The sequence below is a fragment of the Dermacentor variabilis genome, chromosome 9 (assembly GCF_050947875.1).
Source record: "Dermacentor variabilis isolate Ectoservices chromosome 9, ASM5094787v1, whole genome shotgun sequence".
Lineage (NCBI taxonomy): Eukaryota > Metazoa > Arthropoda > Arachnida > Ixodida > Ixodidae > Dermacentor > Dermacentor variabilis.
Window position 1 is genome coordinate 106,154,418 of NC_134576.1, and position 20,142 is coordinate 106,174,559.

Sequence of the window (20,142 nt, forward strand, 5' to 3'; positions counted from 1 at the left end):
TGCGACAAGGGCGTCAACTTTTGATGTATGCTTTCCTTCACGGCAGTTTCTGTTTCGGTTTCTCCGCGTTCGGCATCTCTTTCCGGCTACCGTAGATACGCACCAGCGGATCGCGAGCGCCGCCGATCGAAACTCGAAAGAGCCGAGAATACGACAAGCACACGAGCACTCCGCAGTCGACTGGACGACTGCTGCTAGGACAAGTTTCAGAAATCCAACGGAACGCGTTTTCGTTTCACGCTATCGTCTCTGGCCTTGACGAGTGCAACTCCCGACATCAGCTGGCGGTCGAGGGCAAAAGGAACTGGAGCAAAAGGTTGTCTCCGGCACCGGAAGTACACTCACCTTGCACTTCCTCGGCGAGAGATGACCGCTGGCTGGCCGACGACGCGCGTCGCAAGATCGTGGCGGCTGCGAGGTAAACAAACCCGTTCGCTCGCGTCCGCACGCCGCCCAATTCTTTGATCGGGAGTGGCCGCCCCGACCAACCGGACCGGCACGCTATGCTGGCCGCGACGACGCCGAGCCCGCCGAACGGCGGTGCGTACTCGCCACCGGCCGCAGCGTCAGCGATCAGAATGGACGGCTTCAGGACGATGGACGACATCGTCGAAGTGGACGCGGTGTCCGAGTCGCTATCCTTCTCGCGCTGGGACAAGGCGGTGCTCGTCTTCTCCATGCTGACCGCGATCGGCGACGTCTTCGTCGACGCCTGGGTCGCTTACAAGTATCTACAGCACGGCAAGTTGGTCTACTTCGCGCTGACGCTCGTGTTCATTCTCGTGCCGTCGTGGATCGTCACATGGATCAGTCTCAAGTGGTGCCTCATCCAGACACGCCACCCCGAGTACAATCAGTACAGGCAGCGGACGTGGCTGGCTGTTGTGCTTCATGTCTTCCAGCTCGCCATCGTGTACAGGTGACGACCTTTCGACATGCGCGTTCCTGATCGTTGCGCCTGTCACAACGCGCATCGTTCTTGCTGCCCTTTGCGCGCCGTTCTCTCGATGTTTGACCACGCGCGATTTCCACGTCTTGCAATCTAATCTACTCACTGTTTAGAGTGGACGGGCAGAAAGTATCTCGTGGTCCCTGCAGTGTAGTTAACTGGAAACAACTTTGTCCATGTGAAAAGTTCCACCACTGCCTGGTTCAGCGCCAACGCGAACATACAGACATGTACTACAATACACGTGCTGCAAAAGCTGTATTAGCCTTTAAGAAAAGTTAAACGTATGTAACATAATTCGACAGGCAGAGCATATCAGCCGTAGGGCATGCTTCTGCGGTTATAGAGAACGCGTGCTTGAGTTGTTCACACTACTGGCGCAACGACAACTATGCAGAACTGCAGTCACAGTGTTGCACTGCATCGGCAGTTGCTCTCAACGAGTTCTCTATTCTTGCGCAAGATATGAAAAAAAAAAAACTCCAGTTTTTTAAAAGGCACACTGTAGGGAAATCTTCAGTTCAGCAACTCCGTTGGTCACTTTTTAGTTCCACGAATAACGGTCACTTGTTAGGCTAGATTGTTTGATTGTACCTATAGAACTGTACACGACTGTCGTCTTTCTATCCCCTCTGTCTCAATGTCAGAGAGGATAGAAAAGTGAAAGGTGAGTGGCGACGGCAGAGTCTCGCACCAGCTTCCCCCAATGGGGAAGATGTCGGTTGTGTCAGGACGAGAATACCTAACGATAAAGAAATTGAGAAGGTTTACCTTGAATTAAGAAATAAACTAAAATACTGTCTTTTCTCTTCCTGGAAGAAATGGCCCTATTTACACAAAGGTACCACGAAATCTGTGTCATCACCATAATGTCGTGGGCACTGTGCTATCTGCTTTTGGCCTTCACATTTTATGCTAATAGGCAATGTTTTTCATTTAAAGAAATGCAGAACGTTTTTAGATGGTTATCTGCCAGCGTAAGCTGATTTAGTGTTTATCATTAGTGTCCACTCAAGGGGCAAGTTAAGTGTACCACTTGTTAGACTTGGTCACCATTGCAATGCTCTGTGTTAAGCTACAGGTTACAGAACTCTGGAGGCAACTTGTTCATTCCTATTAGACCTTTGTGAGCTGTTAAAGAAGCACCTCATTTTCTCATCCTATTGCAGGTACCTGAGTGCACTGATCTTCGGCATCAAGAGCCAAAATAAGTCACGCACAAAGACAGACCGTCGCATCTACTACCAGCTTATGTTGTGGGAGGACAACGATGCCTCCATACTGCGTCTGGTGGAGTCCTTCCTCGAGTCGGTGCCACAGCTAATGCTGCAAGTCTACGTTCTCACCACCACGCCAGATCATTTGCGGTCACTGGGTGAGTGTCGACGCCTCTGCTGCCACGGCAAGCTACCACTGTCGGTGCTATCAGTGTCACGTTTGAGACAGGACCAACATGTCAGCATGTAGTTTGCTGCAAAACGTACTAGAAACCAACCTGGCACTTTACTTGCCTAAGACTAATACTGTAGCCTCTGAGATTGCATTATCTTGGAGATCATGCTAATCCCCATGCCAGTGGAATGATTTCTGGTGGAACCTCGGACGGTCCCCTACAGTTAGCTCATGTGACTATGACGTGCCTTTCTGTCAGCGCAACAGCCATGGACTGTTTATGGATAGTACAGAACTGTATAATCAAAGAACACCAGTTGTTCAATTAGAACACACGCTAATGGCTCCACTCTTGAAAATTATATTTTCTTTCCATTTATGTGAAAGCTTGGTTGCACTAGTGCAACCAAGTGCAATGTTTCTGCAAAGGTGTCTGGCCAAGATCATTAGTTATAAACGTAACTAGTATCAGCCACAGGCTGTATGGAAAATAATTTCTTGCATCCCCAGGATTTGTGTGACCCCCGTGTTTGATGCGACTTGTCAACACAGTGATTCTTTTCTTGGCGGACCATCAGGCACATCTAGCTGGCCATCACTGGCATGTTCATTGGTGACCACTTCTTGTGCTTCTCAGTGCTGGCGCAGGCGGTGTCGGTGGCGGTTGGCACGGCATCGGTGGCCTGGGCGCTGGTGGCTTACGTACGGACGCTGCGCTTCTCGCTTGAGGACTCGCCCAATGTCTCCTGGCTAGGCACGCTGGTCTGCTACTGCTGGCGTCTGATGGTGCTCATGCCCCGGCTGACAGCCCTCACCCTATTCTCGTCGGTCTTCCACTGGGTGCTCTTCATCGTCTGTGGTGTTCGCTGGCTGCTCATGTATTCCTGGCTCATCAAGTTTGTGCGCATAGGCCAGTATGACAGCAGGTGAGGAGCTGGGGTCTTCACTGCTTGCAGACGGCACAACCTTGTGCTCTTGTAAACAAATGAAAAGCGAGCAAGCTAGTGCCAGGTTTAACAAACACTTTTTTTTTTCCTTTTCACTTTTGCCAATTTGTTGGATGTTGTGCATTACGATTACAGCTTGTAAACTTAGCTTGGCGACTACCCCTTCTTTGTTGACCTGATAGTAGTAGAACAGAGTTGCTTTCTTTAACTCACGTTATTTGGAAAGGGATGTGTTTAGCACTTTTTGATTGGTATTTAATTTGTTCACAGTAGTACATTTGGATGCACCTCACAAAACATAGAGTTCACGCTGTCATGCAGTTCCCGTATATACTCGTGTAAGGGCTGCACCCCTACTTTGGAGGACAAAATTTTTGGAAAAAATTCAAAACTTCCCGCCAGAAAGCGAAGTTGGTTCCGTTACCGCCAGATGACGCTAGCTGCTTTTCCGTTGGCACCGCTCAGGCCGGCGCTGCCGCACCATTATTTCTTTGTGTGGTGTGTTGCCTCGGCTGTGTTTGCAGTGTTTCCAATCAGACTGGTTGCATTTCACCTCTAGAAGAGGAAGTCCTGCTTGGGTCAGCACTGATTCGTGTAAGGACCACTCCCAGCCAAGATTCTAGAAAAGAGTGCGGCCCTTACATGAGTATTTACGGTATATGCAGAAGCATTTGTACCCATACATAGCACCCAACATGTCAGTAATGAGGCAGTTACGTCTGTCTGTAGCCAACGTCTTGATAAAAAATTGCTCATGCTAGACAGGCTACGAAAAAGTGCTAAATTATGCGCTAAGTCAAGGCCATAGGCACTTGCATTCATCCTTAGGCAAGGCTGCATACTCTTGTTTTGCAAGCGCTCATCCTCTCATGTACAGTGCTCAGAGACTCAAACATGGTAATAGGAGCACATGGAATGGTTGCTGGTCCTTTTTGCACCACCGGTTAACTCTGGGTGATCGCCGGTGGGCAAGATACAGTCACAACACGTCACTAAGGTTGTTTCTTTCATTGTATGCCACAACGAATCAGCTCGATGTCCCCATCTCCCACCGGTAGTGCGAAAAGTGCCGGCGGCCATACGGTCCAAGTATAGAATTACCAGAGCTCACATGACTAGCAGGGCATGGCAGTAACTCGTGAACCTTCTTTCTTTTTTTATTCTCTCTCTGTCGATGCCGCCATTAGGAGTGACAAGCTGTGCTTCAAGGCAGTGCTGGCAGCCGTGTACATCTTTTGCTTTGTTGACCTGGCGCCTGGCAACCGCCGGTTCCGTTACGCCTTCTTTTATGCCTTCACCTTTGGTGAGAACGCCCTGCTGCTCGGGCTGTGGTACCACTACAAGCAGGGCAGCCACTGGTACGAGACGGTTGCGCTCCTGGGCAGCTTCTGCAGCTTCTGCATGGGCATGGTCTTCCTGGTAAGCCCTGTCAGCTTGTTCGTAGTTGTCTTGGTTGCACAGCTCCATATTCATGTGGAGCATTGCCAGAAAAAGTTTCCTGCAGGGCTATTTGATGCACTGCAGTGACATTGATGTTTTTTCACCACAAAATGTGAAAATTGTCATAGAAGAGAAGGAACGGGACAAGCATTTGTCTTGTTTTTGTTTGAACTGACCCTTGGAAGTTCTCTTTCTTTCTCCTGCAAGCTATAAATAACTTTAGTCAGCCAAGTTTTGATTCGTTTTCCTTTATCCAAGAACTTGTACGATTTACAAAGGTTATGTTAGCGTTATTTTGGGCCTTAGTATTCACATGTTGTTGTGGTTCATTGTTATCATGCCTACTAGTTTCATGTTTGCACTAACAAACTTGAGTTTCATTTGGGGAAGAGGTGTTGTCTATAAGGGAGCTTCTGCTAAAGGGCAGCTAAACAAGAACGTGCATTTGGTTTAGACTGGTAGATTACTCTGTCGGCACTATATCATGAAGGCCAGACTTTTTCCTTTTCTTTATCTTGTGCATAAACCATTGTGTCATTAACATTAATGTGACAGAATTCACGAAATTTTACCATATCTTTTCCTTTAGTGTACAGGAAACGTAGAGATCTTGCTATGTTGAGTCTCTGTTATTCTCTTTTATTGATAGAGAGCTAGTGCTAGCTTGATTAGGCGGCATCAAAACTTGTGACATTGTGGGAAGTCGGCGTTGGTAATTCAATGTGGCGCTGCCTTTACCCCTGCCGCCATTTTGAACATTCATGGATTTTCTGTCACACCAAGCCTCTGCTTGCAGCAATACCGACTTGTTTGCTACTGCAGAAGTGTTGCATATCAGTCTTCCCTAACGTAACGACTTGTTTATAGTTTCAAATTAAAATGCATACCATATATACCCGCATAATGCACGCATTCTTTTTTTCCAATTTACTGAAGCAAAGTCGAGACGTGCGTTCATTATGTAGAGTAAATTTCATAGATACATTTTTTAACAGCAGAAATTGAAAAGTAAGATGGTAATGATTTGGAACATCCATAAGATAACTTATCTTTGCAGTAAAAATGCACGTATACCATTTGCCAACTGTAAATTCACTCAGCATCGAAACCACCAGACCTGCTGTTCAGCTCGCTGGCTGCTTCATCCGCATTGTGGTTCTGCCTTAGAGTATAATGCGAACACGTCAGCTGCACTAAGTCGGCGTGGCCTAGGCTAAGCGTGCACGGCGAAGCTGGATGCACGCTCTGAATGGCAATCTCCGATCTTGCATCAGCTCATCCTTGCAGCCGCTTCTGGCCGTCTACTGTTATCGCAAGCACCATGTTGAAGCGTGCACGTGTTTTGACAAGCACGCTGTGTGTGTCTCTTTCCTCGACTGTCCTGCTCATCGGTTTGTCAAAGTTTATCGACTTCCGACCAGCATTTCCGTTTTGAGAGCAGATAAACTCTATGTCCCGCAGCAGGCATATAACTTGACTGAAGGTTCATCACACACATGAAACCCAAGGTAGGCAGAAAAGCGAGCCACAGACACGCGAATTTGACACTACACCCGACTATGACCACTATGCCGTTCAAGTGCCGGCCGCCCTTCACGGAACACCTTTCTTCACTTAGACTCTCCCATGCGCACACACGCTTTCCTATTACGCCAGCGTAAAGTACGTAAACTGTGTATGTTGTGGAGAGCCAGTTGCATCTTTTTTCTCTCTCAAATCTGCGAGGTACCTTTACGCCAGCACTGGCGGAAAGGATGCGTTAAGCATTAAATGCACTTGCTTTAAACACATGTGCAGGAGTCAAAGATTGTAGTCCCTCTGAAAAAGTACAGCACAGCCGTGCGACTGTGGGTCTGCGCAGTAGCAAAGTTGTGGGTGCATTCATTACGCGAGGAAAAAAAATTTGGGGGTGCATTCATTACGTTAGTAAATACAGTACTACTTTGAAGGGGCAAACACCAAGATTGTTGCTGAACGTTCCAGCAATCCATCATGTTTCCATATCAGTATGCGCAGTGCGTCTTTGAAATTAGCCTGCTCTCTATGCACCTCTAGTGCTATTAGAACAACAGCTGCACAGACCGGCTGATCAACAGGTAGAGCTTTATTACATGCTTAGATATCTTAGCACGGTGCAGGAGTACTCACGCCGTTTCACGTTAACCTCCTGTATATTATTTTCAGTGACTGCCTGGTGATGCCAAAAAAGAGGGTCTCTAAGAGGAGATGGTAGTCGGCGACATTCTTTTTCTGTTTTTCAATATATAGCCTATAGCAATGAACCTCTGGCTGTTTACGTAGCGTTTTATGGTGATTTCAAATATATAGTCTGGGGAAAAGACAACCATGCCATCAAGGTAATATAAGCATGTCTTCCATATTAGACTACGGAGGAGACTGTCCATCATCAGTTCAAAAGTATCAGGAGCATTGCAAAGACCAAACGGCATAACTTTAAATTCATAGAAGCCGTCTGGTGTTACAAAAGCTGTATTTGGCCAATCGGTTGGAGCCATGGGCACTTGCCCATAGTCGGAACGTGAGTTGAATCAGGAAAAGTACTTCGTGCCTTACAAAAAATCGAGGGCACCGTCATTGCGCAGCAAAGGATATATGTCTCTGCGCATTATCTTGTTAAGATGCCGATAGTCTGCGCAAAACCAGATGGACCCATCCTTTTTTTTTTCACAAGGACTACAGGGGATGCCCAGGGTCTGTTAGGAGGTTGAACAACTCCGCGCTGAAGCATAACGCTGACTTGGTCTTCAATAGCGCGGCACTCTGTGGGTGACACGCCATAAGGTCACTAGCGCAGCAGAGCGTGAGGGCCCATATTGATCTCGTGATACACCATCGATGTGCTGCCCAAAGTCGCTTGTTGGCAATAAAATGTAGAAAAGTACTTGCAAAGCAGGCCGAGAAGCTGGGAACATTGTGCAGGGCTCAAGTTGGTATCCATAGAACTGTTGAGGACGTCCAGTGGAGACAGGGGGCAAGCCAATCTCGGAGCAGGTGCCATGAAGAGGGGTGTTGAAGATGGTCATAGAGTCTATGCGTTCAAGACGTCCAAGGCACTCACCGCGATGCAAAGTGAGTGGCAAGGCATAACTGTTGGAGATAAGCATATGAGTGAAGCTCCCTTTGACAGTGATGACACCGAAGGGAAGAGAACAGCGTCGACGAACAAAAATATGCGACGGTGTTAAAAGAGCAGTGGCATTTGTAACATCGTTGGAGCAGGCAATTGCAGTCACAGAGGAGTGCAGAGTTATTGTAGTGTCGTCAGCAACGAGCGGCTTGGCTCCGGAATCATCAGCATCATCAAGTTGGACGTCAGGAAGCGGCAAAAATTCTACTTCGGCGCGAGAACAGTCAATGACAGCCTTGTGATCGGAAAGGAAGTCCCACCCCAAGATGATGTCGTATGAGCATGAAGACAGAACAACATCAACATCATCATCAACAACAGCATCGACCATTTTGGATTTGTTTGCAGTGCCGTATATTTACGTCATTGACCTTGAAAGAGTTAACCCTCTGAGAGAGAGAGAAATAAACTTTATTGTTAGACCAGGCTTCTTGAGCCCATAGGTTGGTGGCCTCCTCAGTCCAGGTAGCCGTGGCTCGCTGCCGCCGCCCGAGTCCTGTTCACCAACCGCAGCTGGCTGTCAGGGTCTTGCGTCACCAGCAGAGCCTCGCACTGGTCTTCCGATTCTTCCTCTGAATCTGCTTCTTTCTGCATGTTTTCACCTGGTGGTGATCATGACGGTGGTGCTTCTCGATTATTCCTGCACTCCAGCACCATATGGCGCAAGGTGGCGTGTTGTTCAAGACCCAAAGTGCTGCCTTTCTGATCCTTGTTTGATTCCCGTTCGATCCTCGTGAGTGAGGGTCAATTTTTTCGCCATATGCAACCACCCAGGGTCGATTTTTTTTTTATTGCAGGTTCCAATTCTTCTGAGGGAGCTATTTCTAAGAAAAAATTACCGTAATTTTTCTAGGGTGACCGTAAAATGAGAAAAAAATATTTTGTGTTGTTATATATGTACTGTTTATTAATGAATAACAACAATAAAAAAAGGAAATAAACTTATAAGAGTAAAAAATTTGATGCATTGTTATACACATAGTTCAAGGCTTAGGAAATGCTCACACAAGAATATTTCGCAACTCTCAAATGTTCCTGCTCTTACACTAATATTTACGTCCATAGCGTAATCGAACTAAGTAGGTGAGTGCACTCAAGAAAACTGTGTGGTTGTGTGCCCTTTTAAAAGCAAAACATGTGACAAACTTCTGCTAATCTTCATCTTATCACCAGCCAGGGGCAATTAGCTTTAGCATGTCTCCAAAAAAGAAAAAAAAAAAACGAAACGCATGCACGGCGGCATCCTTCCTGTGAGCCCTAAACGAGCGAGAAACAGGCGGTCGCCCTTTGAGCGATTAGTAACGAGATAGCCATCAGTTCTGCCAGCGCAAGAAGCCGAAACCGCCCGTGAAACAAAACCCAAACCGCCGCCCGCTCGCCACCGCACGAGCTGTAGTATATAGATGTGCCGGAGCAAACTAGCTCTAATACAAACCATGCGACGAAAACCGAGAGAGGGAGGCGCGGGAAAAGAAATTCCCTGTATTCCCACATAGCGGCAGACGGTGCTATGTGGGGTGGTGCCATAAATATACGGCATCGACCATTTTGGGCTTGTTTGCAGCACCGTGTATTTACGTCGTTGACCCTCGAAAGGGTTAAAGGGCACCTGTTTCCCATTAGTTAGTCATAGTTTATGGGGCATGGTTAGTGTCACATCAGCATTATTTCATCACCATATGTCACGCAGAAGCAAAGGAATGGCTACAGAGTGGCAATAGTGCATGGCCAAAGTTTTCTATGCTCAAGCAGCGACTGGTTTCATCAAACGCCTGGGAACGTGACGCTGCTACAGAGGACCACAAGCTCCCACGCATTGCAGGCAACTGGGCAGGCATTGTAAACATATGGGAGATTGTAGTTAAACTGAACAACCCCTTGCTCAGTGGCAGTACATCTCAACTGCTCTGTCATCGTGTTCCTTGTTCCCTCAGACTTCCATCTTGAACAGCAGCATTTACGATGGGTGCAAGCAAAAGAACACAGGACGATGTACTGATCCTAATAATAATCTTAATAAGTTTGATCTCTTGGCCTTCTTTCATTGCAGGTCATTTACTACCTCCTGCTGCACCCAAACGCTTCCAGCATCGTGCAGCCCGAGATGCGAGACGTGAACACCCGCTGCGGTTACACGTCCGATGGGCTGGAGGACTCGCCGGCGGACACGCCAAGTGCGGAGCACAGGTCGCCGCCCCGTGTCCTTCTCGCTGACGTCGCTCCCAACGGGGAGTCGTCGGAGGCGTCCTTCTACGAGAGCGGTGACTCGCCGTGCTCCGTTGTGGGCTTCAAAGTAACGGCCGTCTGACACGTGGCCGAGACCTCCGGAGGAGGAGGTGATGGCTCTGTAATGCCTGCATACTTGCCACACGATTCACGAGTTTGGGAGTCCAGTCAAGTGAGAAAGAACTTTGCAGACGTGCTCTGAAATCGCAACGGCACAAAGTGTGATGTGGACTGCGGAGCAGAAGTTGTTGACTTGCCTGTCAAGTGAGATGCAGGTTAAAGAAAGCCTCATGAAACAGGCGAGAGGTTACGAAAGAACATGGCTTCCTTGAGCAGGATCTGTTGACATTTGACAGTGAGATTATTGACTGCACTTTTGAAGGAGGCTGGCACGGTTGCAGTTAGTAATGGTTTGTGAATCGATAGGCCACTGATAATTTATACTGCGCATATAACTCAAGACTAGACATAGAGCTGAGAAAAGTGAGGCTTGAAGGTTGCTAGCACAGAAGGGTAACGACACCTGCAACGCCTTTGTCGTCATTACATGACTCTCAAGTTAGTATATACGTTGTGCAGTTGTCTCACAGTCTTGCAAGCATGGCTCAAACTTCAAGCCAGCTTTATTGCATAATTTCAGCCACTGAAAGTGATATAGTGAAAAGAATTGTGTCAGATTGGCTAGACTGTCATGAATAAACTTAGAACTGCGCTCAACTGTTAAGTTGTAGGGTTGTTGCAGGTAGTTGGGAAACTTTAGAAGCACTGCACACGACTTGTGAGACTGCTCAACCAGTTTGGTTATGGGAAAGTTTGGTCATGTGTGTGCCGAAAGTTGGCAGGTTATGTTGGTTTGTTGGCTTATGGGGAATTGAGTTGATCAGTACTGTTATGAAAGCTTGTACACCTGACATGCCTCTTGTGGTGTCCAAAGCCATCATAATGGGGCAAACATGGTGCTCTTTCATTTGCGGAAAGAAGGATTCTGTGTGTTTTAACAACAGGGTGTTGGTAATTGTAACAGAATATACCCAAAAAGATAGGCACAAGTCACATGAGAGGATAACCCTCTTATGTGATTTACGTCTATTTCTTGATGTACTTTATGTTGCAAGTATGTCTTCCACACTGTTGCACGCACTAGGCCATGAAGAAGCTTTACTTGGGTGTTAGTAGCATTTAGAATCCGCAATGATATTTTGTTGAAAAACCTGGTTGAATTTGGTTTTCTAGAGAATTTCTTGTAGCCACTCATTTGTTTCCAAGTCATGGGCTAGCATGAGCTCAAATAATCTCCTTGAAAGAATCCCACTGAGAACACCTTATTTAACTATTGTGAACTTATCTGTTTGTATTAGTACCTGTGATATGTGTGACAGGGTTAGTTCCAAGGTGGCAAGTGTTTAAGTAACAGAGGCAGGATTCTCTCTTTCCAGTGGACATCCTTATCCTTGGGTTATCCAGGGTTATCCTTGTTCAACCATGTGCAAGCGTGAGTGATGCTGGTACATGCTGTACTTCGAAGGAACTGGCCGAGCTTTATTATGCGACTCTAGAGTTATGACACTGGAAGGATACCACGGTGTATGTTGTCTGCAAGGCTAGCAGGGCCAAACATATAGTAAAGCATTAACAGTTACCGCTAGAGGTGACTGCTGGATGAAGCTACTAAGGTGAAAATCATTCTGACGTTTCCTACTCACATGTACAGCCATCCTGGCATTTCATTTGGCTGGTGGAAACTCTTGTGGTGCTCATCAATTATGTATGGTACTTTGAGTTGTGGTCACAGACAGCAGAAGTTTGCATGGGTTTAGTGGGCATGGTTCTAGCTGCAACAGCCATGCTGTATGCTAGCCGATTCTCCAAATTTTTATGTGTATCGTGCAGTGCAGATTTTTGCCACTCTTTACCAAAGTCATACGTCCAGCTCCAGACTTAGTCGAATGACAGCATTAGAGTAAGTTATGAGTGTAAATATTGTATTTGAAGTTGAAATGACTGATTTCATTGACTTGGCTAGGTTTTTTAAGCTTGAGATGTCAAAGATGCACTTCCGGAACATGGCAAGTGCGGTTAGAGAAACAATTGAGCACTTGCTCATAACCTTAGTTACGTCTGCTGTCACAGCAAGCAGAAAGAGCTTGCAACTCCTCATGTTAAGCTCATTTTAAGGATCTGTCCAAGTTCAAAGCCTCGCAGAATGCACCGATAATGCTTTTGTGGAAGTCTGTGCATAAGTATGGTGCTCCTTTGAAGTTGTGGACTTGCACAGGATAACCTAATTCCAAAAAGCGTCCAGCAAATCTAACTTGTGTAATTATTTCTGGCGATTATGCATGATTGCCAACTGATGACCTGTGAACTTTGACTTTCAATATTGCAGCATCATAGTTGGGCCTGAAAAGCTTACTTTGCAACTGCAGGAAAGTTACGAGTCGCTTCATTCGGTGTTCGAAATGTCCCCTTAATCATCCAAGCAATCGCCAAACAGAGGTGTGGTGTGTTATTCATTTACCATTTGGAACAAAATGTACTCTTCTTATTCATATGTCACCATAGCAAGGATGTCACAATTTTGTAAGGCTGCTCGAAATATTTTGTGAGCGAGCTGTTCTAGAACAAGGTCATTTGTGCTGTGTCTACTCTTTTCCTATATATCTTCTGAAACTAAGCTTTTAGCGTGGTTATGTTGGATTAAGTTATGGTAATTAGGCAATTAAATTGGTAATTAGCCTTCACTTGCTCAGAGTGTAGATTAAGAGCCAAAAGGTCGTTTTTGCATATGGTCTTGCTCCTAAATAGGCAGCTACCCTTCACATAATGGTATTGTCCTAAAATCTGAACTGTGAACTGGAGGTTAGTGCGTTGTGTGTTACTGTCTGTGTTTCGAGTGTGTCTTGTTGACAAACAAAACGTTTGTGGTGCCTGGTCATGATGCCAGCTGTGGCTTTTTGAAGTCACTAACAGTTCAGTGTTCATTGTATGGTTGTCAGGTTCTCCCTGTGTTTGTGATACCCTGATCACGCACTCATCTTCAGTGGTGATTGAAATCTAAGGCCATTGAGATCACTTAGCTTCATTGGCTCCTTGGTACGGGATCATGAAAGGGAGTGAATGGAGATTACAGATCTTAACGGTCTTTGATTTCAATGCTTAACAAAAATGCATGTGTGACCGCAGTGAAGTCTCACTGTAATGAATTTTCAAATGTAACAAAGTAAAGCTAAAGTGTTTCTCGCTGATATCCATGTGTAATGGACATATTCAATGACATAACAGGATCAGGGGGTGAAACAGCTGTTCACTGTGAATGACTCTGTAATCAGTAACATTTGCACAGATCGGTTGTGTTTCTTGTTTTGTCAGAAGAGCCAAGCAAGTGCTGGCACTAAATGCTCCATGTAAGCTGCAAAGTGAAATTCTGGTGCAAACTTTGAGTGTCAGCAGGTCAGTGGTAAACACGAAACGCGCTTTGTTGGGAGAAATGCAAGGATTCTAATCGTGGATTATAGTGTGTGAAAACATTAATTGTCTCAGAATCTGAGAATATTTGACCGTTGCACCACGGGCTCACCATACCAGATGAACGTTGCATGCCTGTGTAATGACTGTCTTGGATTAACAAATATAGGGAATTTGAGATTATACAATTTTTGCTGACCAAGCTGTATAGTAGTTGGCAGACATCAGAATTTACACGAAAATTGCCAGTGTAGTTCTTACATAGTATCACACTGGTTGGCTTTTAACAACCACCTGAGGGCCATGTTGTAACTGCAAAATTGAAGTCAGTCAGTACCCAATGTATAACATTTTGCTAGAGACATTGTACCTAGCTCCAGTTTAAAAAAATACCTACTCAAAATGTGCTGCAAAGTGCACTGCTTTTTTATTTGTTTACAATATACTGCAGGTGTAACTCAGGGTCCTTGTAGGAGTGTCATCAAAAGCATTTTCATAACAAGCACCACTGTATAATAGCAGAATAGTATCACGTCCTAAAACATGAACAAAGTTATATTTTACTCAAATAGCAACAACCTAACGGTAACCACAGTACCCTGTATGAAATACTGCAGCTATCGCAAAACAGGCGAGTACTAGAAATAACAGCAACAAAAAATTTTGCCCATAAGCAAGCAACCTTACGAAATGCTGATTAACAGCAATGCATTTTACTACATAATATAATTGGATCAGTGATTGTAGCACAAATGCTAAGGAAGCTTGGTCTGTAATACCGTATTGCCTTGGGTACCCTATCTTTAATAATCTGAGACAGGCATTACAGGAACGCACGGGTCTATTCTCTTTAGCCGGCCTACACCAGGTGCACCTCCAAGGCTGCTTTCTCTTTTCCTTTTCTTGACCTTGCTCTAACATTTTTATCCTAGACAGCGCATGTCACTTTTGCATGCGCCATGTTTTCGAACCTTATGTGTCACTTTCCAGCTTGTCATTGCCTTCCACTGCCATTCCTGTGGATAAATGCTGGTGAGCTTGCCTTTTGTAAGCTGCCGTCACACATATTGCACTAGCGTGTCCTGGTGCAAATATTTTTGAGTGACAGGGTCTGTTGATTGCTCCCTGTCGATAGCAGATGTGTTGTACACCTTTCATGGCATGCTGATTGTCATTGATCAATTATTTCTCATTACTGTGGAATTTAAAACAAAAGCTGTGGTTGTATGCCTAATGCCTATTTCTGTGTACTATTTGTCGCAAAGTTTCCTGGGCTTAGTTGCTCACAGCCAAACTACACATGAACCAACGTACGGTGGCACCGATATAGAACACATTTCCGGCATATCTGCAGTGCGGCATTGTCCATTAGCATCGCATCTATTTATGCTGTGTAGCAGCCACACTGCTATGGCATACGAAGTGTTTACCATGCAGTGAGAAGTCTGTACCGTGTGTACCGCTTTAATCTGTAACTTACATTGAACTCATTTGCGTAAAGATAACTGGGCAGTGATGAAATAGCGTAATATAAGTGCACTGACACCTTGCTGAAGGTATGTTCAACATGGTTGCTGCTTTGTGCTTGCTCATAAAGTAATTTTGAGTGCAGTGGGCCATACAGTGTAGGTAACATCCAGCCATGCCTGTCTTGGTCTGGTGCAATAACTCCCACTTGGGCACAGAACACTACAGCACACAGCAGTGAACACCACCAACATGCAAAAAGTGCAATTATTGTTGCTTCGTATGGTATGGTATGGTATGGTATGGTATGGTATGGTATGGTATGGTATGGTATGACATGGTATGGGTAGCCTTTGGGTATGCACTACCTTTGCCCACTGGCGCTGGTTGATGTGATGGGGATAAGTGATGATGTCAACAGAGGAAGTGGGTAACCCACTTTAGTGCCTCAGTTTCTTTTGCATGTTTTGCAATTGCAAGAAGATCTTGAGCATGTAGTGCCGGTGTCTATCTTGGTGGCTCGGCCAACTACCATAATGCACCACGGTCACATGACATTCCCAACCGGACCCACACGTAAGGCGGGCAGCTGCCGAAGTTGTAAGAGGTGAAGGCATGGCATGGGTTTAGCAGTTGAGATGGAGGCGATGAGTCTAGAGCCATGGGTTTGCGGTTTTCCGAGATTCTCACAAGAGACCTTGAAGTCTCAGTAACATTAGATCAGCCGCATACCGGGAGTTGCACCACTATCCCACATCTTTACGACCATTCTTGGTCATAGGCGTTCTGGCCAGGAAGCTCTTGCGACAAAAAGTATGTCTCAGTGCCGTTATGAAGCGTTACCATTTGTACGTCAAATGTGTGGCGTGCTACTTTTATCACATGTACTGATGTTCCTCTTAATGTGTTTTATGTGTAGACCCTTTGGTGTCACGTATGGATTGTCAATTTCACCTTCATGCACGGATTCTCGAGATCTATCTAGCGTTCTGTTTTCTGTTGAATCTGGGATAGCATGGGTGATGTGTGTTTTTTTTTTTTGCATGTTTCTCATCTTTTGTCAGACTCAACTTAGTAAGCTTCAAAGGGTAAAATCCTATTTTTTGACATCCTGCTCTCAGTCACTGCCAAGAAGGCCTACAGGACAAAGTCATGCTAAAGTAGGTAATTGGATTTTATTGTTTATGTGGTATGTATGCCGTTAGCACGGTAACAGTTTCTGAGTGCAAGATGTTGCTACACTAAAGGATGACAGAAGAGAACACCTTACACAGCAATGACTCATACATCAACAGCCACATTTCACTTTAGCTAATTAACAATATATCTTCAGGGTTTGTAGTTTGTGCATTGCATACAAATTTGTCAATCAGTGTTGCTGCTTGACTAGTTTAAGAATGATTGGGTACTGCATAGCTGGCTCACACTTTGTAGCCAAGAGTTAACATGCTGAGTGATCATGTCTAAAGCGTCACTTGTTAGGGTGTTTACCGCTTAACTGTGAGGAGCCATTACTGTTTAGAGTGTGCCAAACTTGGTTTGTCATGACAGTGTCACAAAAAGTGCATAAGTTGTTCTGGAGCCACCTGGCTTCCTTATTCTCCTAGCTGTAAAATGTGATTGTACTGACAGCTGTCAAAGGGACAGCTATAGAGACTTAGCAACAGAGTTAAATTAGATTCCTCCTTTTTTTTTATATATTTGTATCCCACTTGTGATTCTGGCACATGCAAAAGAAGTTTGTTCTTGCATACTTTTTTTGCATTGCACTAAGAAATATGGCTGTAGGGCTCAGTCCTTGCTAAAAATTTATTTGCGAGAATTTCGTTTTGCTCAAGTGTTACATGATGTGAAGAGATAGCAATGGTTGAATAGTTAGCTTAAAGGTTAGAAAGAGGTTGGTGGTATAGTGGGCAATACCTAGGGAGTGCGCTAGTTGAAGGGCTCAAGCCATCTTCATGCATTCAAACACAGAATTAAACATGTATCTTTTGTGGTCCTGTGTACTACCGCATATGTAGTTCTGAGGGGACAGGGTATTTCATTATCTATAAGCTCAGCACACATAGGATGAGGACGCATGAAAACAACACACCATAAGGTGCTGGTTACCACATATATACTGGTGTGTTAGTAGTTCGTTGCTCATTAGGGTTATGCGCAGGGCACTTAGGATGCGGATGCCAGATGGTGCTGCATAACATATACTGTTAGGCTTAGTTACTTGCTATTATGTGGAGGCGCAGCACATCTGGAATGTGCACAAATAAAGGATGCACCAGAGGACTTTAGTTAACACTCACTAGTGAGCTAGTTGGTGCTTACCATCTTGGACGCAGTTTCATCATGTTGCAGAAGCTCAAGGCAGTTTGTAACCTGGTGCGCCTTGGCATCCTAGGCTAAATCTTCCCATTTGCATGGTTGCCATGGCAACTGAGCCCACCGCTGCAAACTTTCGTTCTGCTCCAGTGAATATCCCTTCATCACTGTTTTCCCTCCATGATCACTTCCTTTTTCACTTGTTCATGTGATGTTACCTGGTCGCCTATTTGTGTCGGTGCCACTTGGAGAAGTTTCTCCACCTGAATATTTATTTCTCATTGACAGTCTTCTGGCACTTGCTGTCGTAGCTTATGCTTCATGCGGAACCAATTTGTAGGTTTTGATAAAGTTCTTGAAAAATAATTTCAATTAAATTTTTCGACCACTCAGAGATCATGAACATAACGTTTTTTGAAAATGACAATTTTCCTTATTGCAAATCTGAGTATAAAACTTGTGGTAGATTAAAAATGCACACATCATGCCTCTATTTGTGAGCAATATTTCCTGTGAAAATTTGAAAATACAAGACTTCTTTCTCAAAAACCTTGTTGGTACCCTGCTATCAAAAGCCACTGGCTTTCTGTTATCTAGCACAAAGCCGTCCAAAGGCTAGATGATTAGGTTATCCAATAGCAACGATTTTCATTAGTTCTGACATAACTGCCACAATGTTTCACCTGTTTCCCTCTTAGAGGCAAAAGAGAGAGTTCTAAAATGGTATCAGAATAGGATGCAGGAACTTGCCTCATTGCCTGCATTAAAAAATCTGTAATGGATTATGATACTGACTCAGACTAGTCCTGGCAGATGCTGCAAAAAATTATTAGGACGAGTAAGGCTCACCTTTGGTAGTTGAGAGGTTAAGTGACGTCGTGTGAAGGGTATCTCACTGAACCTTTGTGTCTTGTTCTCTTTGTGAAATATTTATTGGCTTGTAACCATGCCAGTCATTTAACACAGTAAGGTCTCTAACAAACTTTGTTCTTCTAGTCATATGTGAACAATTGATGCTTTTTTTTTCTTTTTTTGCAAATTGAAAGCAATGAGGAGACACAGAGTTTGCTTGCAACAAATGCCCATCTTTTTTTTTTCTTTTTTTTCGTAATATTGTGTAGACATAATACATATATATTGATAATGTTACTGAAGTATGTGATTTGCATTGTGAGTTTGTGGTAGTTATATGTGGAGCATAACATTCTTTTAGTCAGCAAATAGCTCTTCACTGGCTTACACAACAATTCCTTCGCCTCTCTATTAGTCCACCTTGTTGCATGTTTCGTGTCAAAGCAACAAGGCTTTGCTCATGTTTAGCTATTGTCATTTAAGCGTGCTGACAGTTTGTGGCTCAATATAGCTTGATTGCAAAGCTCATTATTTACTCCATAGACGCTGAGGGATGCATGTTCAAAGCAGTGCTGTGAGAGAGACCCACATGAGCTAAGAGACATTCCTTTCAATGCTTGCTTATTTTATTACATCATCTGTGATTTCATTACATTCCATTTGGTGAAGCAGTGTTGTTTTACAGACAGATACGTTGGTCACTGTTTTGCTCAGGTATATCTCAGTAGTCTGCATAGTCATATATCGCCCATATGTGAACTCCATAAAATGCGCCCTAAATGACAATTCACTACGTCTGTACAGCTGTTGATTGCAAGTTTTGAAAGGTGCATTTGGCTGCTGTGTTACAGCAAGAAAGTATGGTCTGAGTGGTGTATGACGGATCTCTGCATTTCAGAGGCGGTTCATGAAGCACTGGTATACACTAGCACATGCTTATGTAGTCATAATGCACAACATTCCAGTCAGGGTACCTGCTTTAGAGTGAAGTGGCAGTGTCTTTTTATTATTCGGAGGTATGGTGCTTTGTTTAGCTGCATAGTTTTTAAGCGTGCCCGACTAGACACACCAGTGGTTTCTTGCTGGATTTAATTAAAGAGAGAACACAAGACTGTAAAAAACATGAAGTCATTCTGTAAAATTAACTCAGTAGGGGGAGTGGGGTGGCACGAACTAAGCTAGCGATCAAACCAAAAAGAGACTGATCATATATCCACGCTCTTTTTTAATTCTTAGGCTCACACATATTTTAGATTTCTGCTCAGTGCTCCCCCCCACCCATTTTCTTTTAAACACCTGTTGATTTTTATAAAGAAGGATCAGCATGTTGACAGTGACTTCGGTCACCAAACCATCAGGGTATGCTTGGTATTTGAGTTGAATTCAATAACCACATGCCAACTTTGACTTCTTTCACGAGTCGCGAACATTTGTGTGAGTGGAATCCTGTGCTTCTTTAGCATTTTGATCGTACATTTGCAACTGAACTGTACTTCGTTTCCTGTTTTCCTATCATCATCGGTTCCTACTATCTTTACACTTGCCGTGCTAATATTGTTGTGTACCTTATATTGTGTCACGATACTTTATATGTGCTGTTTTGAACGACATGTATTGTGTGCTGAGGAATTAATAAACCTGTTTAATGAATGATGGCTTGTGTTTTGCTATGTATACAAAAGAATAAGACAATGCACCTGCTTACTTATGATAGCATAGGTTTCTGTGATTATAATGTTTGATCACATAGAAAAAGAGATTGTGACACATTTGATCTTATTTAACATGTAGACACTTCAAAACTCTAAAAAAAAAAAAAAGGAGTTTATACCAAGATGTCTGCACCTCTTGTCTTATCTCCCTGGCAAAACGACAGCAGGTGCCAGGCATTCAGTTTTAAGCCGCGGCCTGTCCCTTAAGGTTCCATATTCCTATAT

The 20,142-nt window shown here is 44.5% G+C and overlaps 1 protein-coding gene across 1 annotated transcript; it reads left to right on the top strand.

The window, feature by feature from the left end:
* The first annotated feature begins 134 nt into the window (after positions 1–134).
* Positions 135–19,858, top strand: LOC142557215 (XK-related protein 6-like). Its single transcript, XM_075668908.1, has 5 exons — positions 135–919; positions 2,119–2,324; positions 2,979–3,267; positions 4,476–4,707; positions 9,927–19,858. The coding sequence occupies exons 1-5, from the start codon at positions 504–506 to the stop codon at positions 10,182–10,184; spliced, it is 1,401 nt and encodes a 466-aa protein (XP_075525023.1). The 5' UTR covers positions 135–503; the 3' UTR covers positions 10,185–19,858.
* The last annotated feature ends 284 nt before the right edge of the window (positions 19,859–20,142 follow it).

Excerpts from the sequence above, each read along its gene's own strand:
- LOC142557215 (XM_075668908.1), top strand. The coding sequence starts at position 504 with ATGCTGGCCGCGACGACGCCGAGCCCGCCGAACGGCGGTGCGTACTCG. Across the intron at positions 2,325-2,978 it reads AGATCATTTGCGGTCACTGG|TGCTGGCGCAGGCGGTGTCG; the intron begins GTGAGTGTCGAC and ends TGTGCTTCTCAG. Across the intron at positions 3,268-4,475 it reads ATAGGCCAGTATGACAGCAG|GAGTGACAAGCTGTGCTTCA; the intron begins GTGAGGAGCTGG and ends TGCCGCCATTAG.